Source organism: Mustela putorius, unplaced genomic scaffold, assembly GCF_011764305.1.
Source record: "Mustela putorius furo isolate JIRA1106 unplaced genomic scaffold, ASM1176430v1.1 tig00537350_pilon_pilon_pilon, whole genome shotgun sequence".
NCBI lineage: Eukaryota > Metazoa > Chordata > Mammalia > Carnivora > Mustelidae > Mustela > Mustela putorius.
In genome coordinates this window covers 20993249-21003877 of record NW_025422471.1, presented here as the reverse complement: position 1 = coordinate 21003877, position 10629 = coordinate 20993249, and the positions used below count along the sequence as shown (strand labels likewise).

At 41.5% G+C, this 10629-nt stretch overlaps 1 protein-coding gene and 1 long non-coding RNA gene across 4 annotated transcripts in view; one reads left to right on the top strand and one right to left on the bottom strand.

Annotated features, from left to right (window-relative positions):
• The window catches only part of ACOT12 (acyl-CoA thioesterase 12), a 48707-nt gene that overhangs the window by 14667 nt on the left and 23411 nt on the right, over positions 1–10629 (bottom strand). Inside the window, exons 6-7 of the mRNA XM_045074540.1 lie at positions 2710–2866; positions 187–306 (exon numbers count right to left, since the gene is read on the bottom strand). Of these exons, the coding sequence (XP_044930475.1) occupies positions 187–306; positions 2710–2866 (277 nt within the window). The remainder of the gene's footprint in view (positions 1–186; positions 307–2709; positions 2867–10629) is intronic.
• Positions 770–10382, top strand: LOC123390438. Of its 3 annotated transcripts, XR_006605037.1 has the most exons (4): positions 770–1280; positions 2278–2563; positions 7677–7757; positions 8256–10382. It is a non-coding gene; the product is annotated as an uncharacterized LOC123390438 (long non-coding RNA). The 3 variants fall into 3 exon arrangements; XR_006605035.1 differs by lacking the exon at positions 2278–2563; XR_006605036.1 differs by lacking the exon at positions 770–1280 and having other exon boundaries at positions 2147–2563.

The following is a 10629-nucleotide window of genomic DNA, read 5'->3' as shown; positions in this document are numbered from 1 at the left end:
AAGTAGCAAAGAGGGTGAAAATGAGTGTGTATAGATGTTGACAGCTGAATGAGGTTTCAAAACAATTAGAAGGAACATGGTTAGTTCGCAGGAGTCCCTACACTCACCTCCAGATAGAAAGAAAAATAAAAAATTATTCATGTGCAAGTTGTTCACAGCCACCTAAGAACATTAGACAGACTTTACCAGGTCTGAAATGTATTGTTGACAATGGCATTGAAAACAAGCCGATCTCCAACAGTAGATGGTCCCCGGAATTTAAACATGTCCACGGACTTCAAAAGGGGGTGTGCTCGACAGAGGCGGCTAAGGAAAGAAAGGCGAGAGACAGAGGAGACAGCGCTCACTCTCGAAGTAGTTTTATGAGCTGTTGATTTGCTTAACACATGCAATCGACGAATATCCAATGTGCTTTCTAAGTAAATGTCTCTTTTAACTCTCCTTTTTTTTTAAGATTTTATTTATTTATTTATTTGACAGAGATCACAAGTAGGCAGAGAGGCAGGCAGAGAGAGAGAGGAGGAAGCAGGCTCCCTGCGGAGCAGAGAGCCTGATGGGCTCGATCCCAGGACCCCAGGACCATGACCTGAGCCGAAAGCAGAGGCTCTAACCCACTGAGCCACCCAGGTGCCCCTAATTTTTTTTTTTAATATTTCATTTATATATTTGACAGAGAGAGATCACAGTAGATGGAGAGGCAGGCAGAGAGAGAGAGAGAGAGAGAAGCAGGCTCCCTGCTGAGCAGGGAGCCCGATGAGGGACTCGATCCCAGGACCCTGGGATCATGACCTGAGCCGAAGGCAGCAGCTTAACCCACTGAGCCACCCAGGCACCCTCTTTTAACTCTTTTAAGAGTGAAATAAATGACTAGATGATGTACGTGGAGAGTGACTCCATACACAGCCTGCAAATATTTTGGGAAAGACCGTGTCCCCGAGCTGTGGGGTCTTCACCAAGGTGCTTTGTGCTTCTGCTCTTGTGATGACAGCCCTTCTTTTGTTGTCTTCCCTATAAAAGTCCCCCTGAAAAACAAGCCAGCGTCTTGGTTCTCATCTGAGGGTTCTGTTCATCTGGATAGCTTGTGATCACAATCACGGGAAGTTGTGACCCCCCCCAGGTTAGAGGGGGGCACAGGGAAGTAAATGCCGCTCGCACAGTTCACACGGGTTCCTTCACTTCAGAGTTAATTGAATTTACTCATCTAGAAAAAGACTCCTTTTTTTTTTTTTCCCTACAGGAAAATTACCTGGATTGCTACACAAAGCCTGAAGGGCTACCAGGTACACATTTTACAGTGTGTGTGTGTGTGTGTGTGTGTGTGTGTGTGTGTGTAATTTTGAAGTATTTATAAAGTATATTTGATCTCAGAGTTACTTTGATAATTTTCTACATTTTAGATTCCCACTGTAGTCATTCAGTTATTCAAAGGAATTGTGCCAACACAGAGTGAACATTCTGCCATCCTTAATTATACTGTAAGCCTTTACAATAGAACAGGCTCAAATACTTTATTGTCATTGAGAATGACAATCTCATTTTTAAAATGAGCTCTTTTATTTGTGCATAATTTATAAAAAGGATTTCTACAGGTTTCTAACTATTGTCACAATTATAGACATAGTCACAATGAAATTCTTTTAACTTTGGGAAAATAAGATCTTCACGATCTTCAACAGTTACAAAAATTGTTGGTAGGACAGGTCCTGTTCAAATGCATTTTCAGAATACACAATGTTCCTTAAAGCTGCTCAGTTGCCTACATGGCTCCATTAAAGAATAAAATGCCTTGGGACGCCTGGGTGGCTCAGTTGGTTGGGCAGCTGCCTTCGGCTCAGGTCATGATCCCAGCATCCTTGCTCAGCAGGGAGCCTGCTTCTCCCTCTGCCTCTGCCTGCCATTCTGTCTGCCTGTGCTCGCTCTCTCCCCCCTCTCTCTCTGATAAATAAATAAAATATTAAAAAAAAAAAAGAATAAAATGCCTTTTGGGACACCTGGATGGCTCAGTCAGTTAAATGTCTGCCTGAGGCTCAGGTCATGATCCCAGGGTCCTGGGACCAAGCCCTCTATCAGGCTCCTGGCTCAGCTGGGGAGTCTGCTTCTCTCTTTTCCTCTCCCTCTGCCCCTCCTCTTGCTTGTGCTTGCTCTCCCTCTCTCTGTCAAATAAATAAATAAAATCTTAAAAAAAAGAGAGAGAGAGAGAGAATAAAATGCCTTTTTTTGAAACTGAAGAGTACATAAAAGTTTTCTTCCAAATTTCTTTCTCATTTTATTTTTCAGTTAATCCTCTGGCCATAATGATTGTAACCAGGGATGTCAGAGGTCAACCCTATTTGTAAACTGCCTTTAGAAAAGTTTGCAACCTGACTATTTTTAAATGTAAAGGCTGTCCTCTCTTTCTGTTCTGCATCGGCTGTGCCATAACTACAGGAAGTTTCAGGATTACGTGACCAACATCTGCAATTCAGAATAAAGTATCAGAACAGTCACTTCATTTTTATTTTTGAACCAAGGACAGAAACATTCACCTTCAAACAAAAGGACAGATTAATCATAGGATAAATGGGTAAATGACTTACTTTTTCTCTTTGATAAAAGGCAACACTCTTCTCTCCCTGTCTCCTTGACTATCTCCATAACCAGGACTCAGACCCTTTCTAATCTCTTCCCACTGGAACCCAACCTCATACGCCAAAGGTCAAAACCAAGAACCTTGCAGAAATAGTAGCCACGGTCTCCATCCATGCCATAATTTGGCCACCAAACGTATTTCCATGATGGTTTGCGTGGGGCGGGAGGACAAGTTCAATGCTCTGAACAGATGTGCCACTCGTGGGAACCACTCCTTCCTCTGGGTCACAGATGAGGCCTGAAAGGTAGATGTAACACGCATACTGGCGGAGTGGACTGCACGCCCTGGGACCATGGCTGTTCCTTCCTAGCGGCACACTGAACCCGGGGCATTGTTAGAAAAATTAGAATTATTCCCAAAGACTTAAATCTCCTGAGGAAATAAATGGGTTTCGTTCTACAGAGTGACTTTCTCCTGAATGGTGGGTACTTAAAGGGAACTGGATAAGAAAACGGATCAGAAAGGCCCGTTTAGAGATTGTATGCCAACCTATCTTTCCAGTTCACAGGAATTTTGATTAAAAGAATAGTCACATTTAAACTTCAAGTTGTTTGGAGTGGAGGAGGGGTGGGGAGAGGCAAAAAATCTGGGGCTTGATGGAGATGTTATTATCTTTTTTTTTTTTTTTAAAGATTTTATTTATCTATTTGACAGAGATCACAAGTAGGCAGAGAGGCAGGCAGAGAGAGAGAGAGGAGGAAGCAGGCTCCCTGCTGTGCAGAGAGCCCAATGCGGGACTCGATCCCAGGACCCTGAGATCATGACCTGAGCCGAAGGCAGCGGCTTAACCCACTGAGCCACCCAGGCGCCCAGAGACGTTATTATCTTGATTGTGGTGATAGTTTTATGGGGTACACATGTCTCAAAACTTATACCAAGCTGTACACTTCAAATACAAGCACATGAATTTATGGTATGTCATGATAATTATTATTCATAATTATTTATTAAATTATTTATAATAATTATCATTTGTGGTACATCGATTATACCTCCCTAAGGTTGTTAAAATGAAAGGAATCAGAGCTATAAAGGGCCACCAACGCTGAGAATCCGGAATAGTTTGCTCCAGTATAAACTTCAGAATGGGAAGTGGTCTCCTGAAGTTGCTGTTCTGCAATGAATGCAGTCACAAACAGAAAAGACACAATGAGTACTTCCCGGTCCTTCTGCTTCCTTTGAATTGTATCTGCTCCGTTTACTGACAAATTGGTTTTTACGCTCAACAATGGAGAAATCATTCACTCTGTCTGCAAAGTAGTAAAATGTATTCAATTATGCTTCCTGTGTCATCTAGTGACTCATCAGCGAGGCTTAAATCGGAGGTGCCATTGCTGAGGAGGATGGGGGAGGATTTACAAATCAGGGGTGCCATCCTAGTTGTGCTGCAGAAGGAGAGCTGGGCTGGCAGCCCAAGGGCACAGACTGGCCAGCTGTTGGGAACTGGGAATAGGGCCATTCTCGGCACAGCCACAGATAACTGAGAAGCCTGACTACAATGATGAGCTACATTTTCTCATGAAATTTTTAGATTTATACTTAATTGATCGTCTTTTCATTTTCCCCCCTTCATTCCACTGACCATTTCAGTCATCTACTTCTAAATATGTCAGAAAGATCCTATAACATCCTAGTATAAAGGCCCAAATCCTTCTGATGAGGGAACAGAAGGCAAGCTGAGGACAAAGCAGAAGCTGACATCATGCAACCGTCCCCTCCACCTCCCTACCCCCCACCCCCCAAACTCCTTCAACCCCCTAAGCCCCTACTCCCCCTCCCCCACCATGGGATATATGTGGCATTCCTTAGGCACTCCTGGCTGTCTGAAAGGAAAAACAAATAGTCAACTTGTAGAGATCACAATCCTGCAAGACCTGAGTCCACCTCAGTTTACAAATGTCCTAGTGATTTACCAGGAAGAGGCTTTTCTATCAACAGCCTAACTTCCAAAGACCCATAACTCCAGTTCCTGAAGCCCTAACATCATCTTCCCCTCTATAAAATTGAGGGAGGCTGAGACAGAGGGAAATGCAAATAAAGTTAAATTTCTTCTAAAACTAAAGCTCACTGATAAGGATGTGTGATAGCAGGAATGTGACATTCCTCCAGGAAGCTCTCAACTATCTTACTCTTAGTGCCTTACTAAAAGAAAAAAACAACCTTAACCTGTCAATGACAAGGCCTTGGGCATCCTGTAGGTCCTCTTTAGCATAAGAAAGTTTTTTCAAACCTCCTTTTTCCTTACCTCCCCAACCCCATAGTATATAACTAACAACCCAGGGACAGTAGCTCTTTCTGCAGAAGGGTCCCATCCCCGTGCTTTAATAAACCACCATTTTGCACCAAAGATGTCTCAAGAATTCTTTCTTGGTCATTGGCTCTGGACCTCACCCCACCCAACCTCACTTACTTTGTAAAACTTCATCACATCCCTTGGCCCTAAACCCTTCCTTTCTCCTCTGGCCTAGGCCTACCACTCCATCCCCAGTGAGCTCCATGGCCACTCCTACCACCTTACCCCCATCATATTCTCTTTCAATCTCTCTCTTTGCTTCAGCTATGAGACCTTTTTTCAGTCCTATAACTAAGTACTGTCTTCAACACCAGGTCATTTGCATATGCTGTTCCATCTGTCAGCTGCAATTCCCCTGGCCAAGACCACCTTCTTCCCTTTACCTCCTATTCTCTTATAGGGGAACAAATTTTGCCATCCCAATATGTACCTCTTCAGGCTCATTGTTTTTAGGAAACTACAGATACAAGAGAAGCTCTGAAAACCCAGTAGAAGTTAGTGGGTGGTAAGAGACATTTAGGTGTATAAGAAAAATCTCCATTTGTAAGCATGTTCCCCTTGCTGTACCAGAAAGAAGGGGATGACTCGAAATCTAGAAACTTATCAGTGATGAAGACGATGGCTTATATCTGTGTAATAACCTTATTCTTGTTTCCTGTGCTTTTCTTGGTAGCCTCCCATGACTGACCCACCACCCACAATATCATCTTTTGTCTTTGGCTGAAGGTAGTATTTTGGCTGATGGCTTCAGCCTTTTCAGTGAGTTACTGTTTTTCTGGGTCTCTCCCACGTATCTATGGAATTTAACTTTTGTTTGATTTTCTCCTATTAATCTGTCTCATGACCATTTAATTCTTATACCAGCGAGAAGTAGTTTATAGGGTAGAGGAAAATTTTTCCTCCTCAGTACTCTGTTGGCCAATCCCAGGCATCTTTTCTTCAAGAAAGCCTTCCCAGACCTAACAGCTAATTCTCACTGTTAGGACCCTCACACGTATCTTCTTTTTTCACAGTTATAGTGGGTTTTTATTTTTTAAGATTTATTTATTTATTTGACAGACAGAGATCACAAGGAGGCAGAGAGGCCAGAAGAGAGAGAGGAAGAGAAGCAGGCTGCCCGCTGAGCAGAGAGCCCATGCGGGGCTCAATCCCAGGACCCTGGGATCATGACCTGAGCCGAAGACAGAGGCTTTAACCCACTGAGCCACCCAGGCGCCCCTCACAGTTACAGTTTTATGTTTATTTGTGTGATCTTTGACTGTCTGACCCACTAGATCCTAAGCTCTTTTGTTCAGGAACTGATTTTCTTTTTAAATTCTAATAATTTCTGAATATGGGCATTTGGTAAATATTTATTAGATGAATGTGCTGATTTATTCCACATTCATAGTTCTTGCTTTCAACAGAAACTTCTTAGGTGACAAAATGATTGTACTGATTTACATTTCTGTATGTTATTTTTTAGCGTTCCCACTGCTCCACATTTTCACTTAGACAATACTGTAGTTGGCTCAAGTTTTTCTAATTTTGTGGGTGTGAAATATCTAGTGTTGGTTATAATTTGCATTTCCCTGATTAAGGAGGTCCAACATATTTTCACATGTATATTAAACTCTGTTACCTCTGAACGAAATGTCTGTATCATTTGCTTCAAATGTTACTTCTCTCCTATTCTTTTTATTCTTTCTCTAGCTTTGACCAGATGCATGTTAGACTTCTTATTCCTTTCTCTATGTCTCCAAATCTTTCATACATTTCTCATTTCTTTGCCAATCCATCTGCATTCTGGTAACTCCCTCAGATCTGTCTTCCAGTTACTGTCTTAACTGCAGTTTATCCATTCACTGAGTTTTATATTTAAATTATCATGTATTTTTATTATATATAATTATATATTTTTGTTATTATTATATATATTTTTGTATAGAAATTCTCTGTTTCTTTGTCAAACCTTCTAGGTAATTTTTTATTCCTGATTAATACATTTGATTCTCTTTTATTTTTTAAAATACATTAACATTCTTACTTAGTATTCTTTATATGATAAATGCAGTTAATTATAGTCTTTCTGGGCCTCCTTCTATTGTCTAATCCTTCTCTGGATTTTGGTGACGCATTTTATGATGTTTGTCTAGGAGTTCATATTCCTTGGACCTATGTGTGTGGGGATTCCTGAGAGCTGGGCTGAAAGTCCGGGGTTTGCATTTACGGTTGCGGATCAGCTGGGGGAACTATATAACATGGTGCCACTTCCCACTTCCCACTAAATTTGACATGGGTCTGTTTTAGTCCAAACAAGTCCAGTGAATTCTGAAACCAAGTCTACATGAGGATGTGCTTGTGATTGAATTCTCAAACGGAATCAGTTTTTTAGCGGGGGGGGCGGGTGGGTGTTGTTCTGTATATTTTTCCCATTCTACCTAGGGCTATTGCTGAGATAGGAAAAAATCCCTACAAGAGCTCTCTGTGAATTGGGATTTTTCCACCTGACTCACCAAAAATATCATTTTTTTAGGTTTGCAGCTATATATAAGGTTTTCTGATCCAATCTTCCATGTGACATGGGCTGCTGGCTGCTGACACACAAGTTCTAGGTCTTCTAGCACCAACAGAGTCCTGAACAAATGCCAGCTCTTCTCTCTCCTCACATTGCTGCACTTGTGTTTTCTAATAGTTTCTGGACTTCGAGGATTTCTCTTATTTTTCTACCTGCTGAGATGTGCTTGCAAACATGTTTGTAAATATTTTTTCCAGAAATTGAAGCTTGTTCTAGATACAAGTCCACCATCTTGCTGTCATCAGGACTGGGCTGATTCCTGAAGTGGTCTTCAAAAGGTACATGAAACCTTCAATCCCTTTCAACTTCTTTCTTTCTCTTTTTTTGCTATTACTGACTTTGTCAGATGATGTCCTATTATTATCTCAAACTAGTATTGATTGACTTTTTTTATGTCAGTATCTCTTACTTTTTTGTTCAGGATAAGTATAAACAATCTCTAAAATACAATGTTAAATGACAAAAAGAAAGGTTCATAGCTGTTTGAATACTGCGCTCCAAGTAAGGGCAAGTGTGTGTGTGTGTGTGTGTGTGTGTGTGTGTGTAATATTCGTTGTCTTTGAGATGGGAACTGGCGAACTGGGAGATACTGATGGTAGGAAGTCTTAACCTTTTAGCTGAATGCCCTCTTTTACCTTTTGAACTTTTCACCCTGTGCATGTGTACTACCTATGTTTAAATTATTTAAAATAATTATAAAATTGAAACTGAGTAGGCCTTATATTATGAGAGACACTGTAAAGACTAAAATATAAGGCGATTCCTTCTTTCCTAAGGGATAACCTTAAAGAAAAAGCGACTCAATTCTTAGGAAGATGTCCACGGCATCCACGGGGATATACAGAGGTAGGTACTAGGGCAGGTCATGTGTGCATAAGCACCAGCAATGGCATGTATGCAGAAATAGATGGAGTACAGGTGACTTTGGTGCTGAATGAAGCCTGTTTGCAGGAAATTGCCAATCAATGGAGAAATATGGCTCTGCCAGGCTCAGCGACCAGGTCAGGCTCACAGCTCTGGCTGTGTACTCAGGTAAAGTATGGTAAACAGACTTCACCCTTTCTTCAGGCTTCCAAATTAGAGCATACTTGTCCAGAGGTCAATTTCAATACTTGGACTTTGGATGTTCATTAAGAACTGTGTCATCATTCTGCTTGGACAACTTTTGCCTTCATTGTACAATTTTGGGTCAGGAACTTTGACCTGAATTGAGGGTATTCCAGTTTTCCTTCTCATAACCAGAAAGGATCAACACAGGATAATGCTCATAAAAATTAGATTTCTTGCTAAAAAATAATTCAAATGCTCCAAATACAAAGTCTTTTCCTACAAGCCAAGCTTCCAAGCAATGACCCAGGGGTATAAGAGCACATTCCAAATAAGTCCTGCTTTTACATAATCTAATCTCATTTGTTTCCCTTTTCTTCTGAAAGTATATGATTCTGACTCAAATTTCTTTCTAACAATATGCATTTCAACCATATAAAATCTTGAAAGAGATTCTAACTAGTTGTGGTATTACTATCAACGTAGAGCCCTGGGTTTTCTAAAACCATGGTTCAATAACAAAGATGATCTAGCGATCTTCCTTTAGAAGGTGTTGTCCAGTTCAAAACAAACTCCATCCAGATAAAGCAAGTAGCATGTAGACAAACCATGCCTTCATGGCAACTTAAAGTTCCAGGGTCCGGCTTTGACACTAAGAGAAATTGCTTTTAGGTTCTACGCTACCTCGATGACATGAAAGCTAGTAAATTTTCTAAAAAGATCAAATCAATGAAGTTAGTTTCAAAGCTGCTTTGTGCAAAGGAATGTAGAATAACCCATTTTAGGGTAGATCAGAAGAAACACCATAAAAACAGACTTCTTAAAATCTCTCATCTAAACTGAACCAGACCTCTAGGGTGATCTGCCCAGCTTCCTAATAAACTGAAACTGAAATCAATTACAATCATTTTACCTCTATATATGAATGGCTGTAGCATGTGAGAATGACTTCTGTATTCACAGTTCAGTGGAGAGTTTTTATTCCTAACTTTCTGGAACAAAGTTCACCTCTCAAATGGCCCTGTGCTCCAAGTTTCACTCTTGGTCCCCCAACCTCGTGCCACTGTGAGCCCTCCCTAGATGACTGTAGGTACTATTTCATCTGAATGACCATATGTCAGCTGTTGTGTCTCAAACTAAATCTCCCCACCCTGATTTTGTCCCTTTGGTTGTTCTACAGGCACGTCAGACTAAACTCAACTCATCATCCACGTCTTCAAAACTGCCCCTCCCCTCCCCCTCATATGCATTAGCTCAGTTCATGATACCACCATTAGCTGACCAGGTGGTCAGACCAGAAACCTGAGAGTTACCCTGAACAGCTTCTTCCTCACCCATCTCCCCACATGAGTGACCCTACTCTGCTTTGTTATCCCTTGCATATTTTTGTCCTTTCCCTCTCCGCTTTCTACTGTCATTGCCTAGAATAGCCACTCCTCACCCCTTGCCTGGTCTCCTTCCCTCTAGTCTCCCCTCCTCTATGCAGAGTGACCATATTCAGTGCCAGCCCAATCACGGGACCCTGCCCAGATCTTCATCGGCTTCCCTCAAGGAGAGAAGAAACGTCAAGCTGCTTTGCCTGGCCTAACAGAGCCTCGGTGACATAGTCCTATCTTTTCATGTCCTGCCTCCTTCCACCTTGAATTTTCTCTCTGGTATGCCTTTGCTTTCATGGTTCAGCCATTTCATTACTTTAGCAAAATGCATTTTAAGTATAGTTTGGTGCCGATACCATCTTTACAAAAGGATGGACTCTTCTCAGCAGGGTAATTTAATGATGAGGACTTCATTTCTTTAAAAAGCTATCTTGCAATAAATAAGTAAAATTTTTCTTTAAAAAAAAAAAAAAAAGCTATCTTGGGGGCCACCTGGGTGGCTCAGTGGGTTAAAGTCTCTGCCTTGGCTCAGGTCATGATCTCAGGGTCTTGGGATCGAGCCCCGCATTGGGCTCTCTGCTCAGCAGGGAGCCTGCTTCCTCCTCTCTCTCTCTCTGCCTGCCTCTCTGCCTACTTGTGATCTCTGTCTGTCAAACAAATAAATAAATCTTAAAAAAAAAAAGTTATCTTGGTAATAGGCATTGTCTTTTTAAAGGTCTGCAAGAAT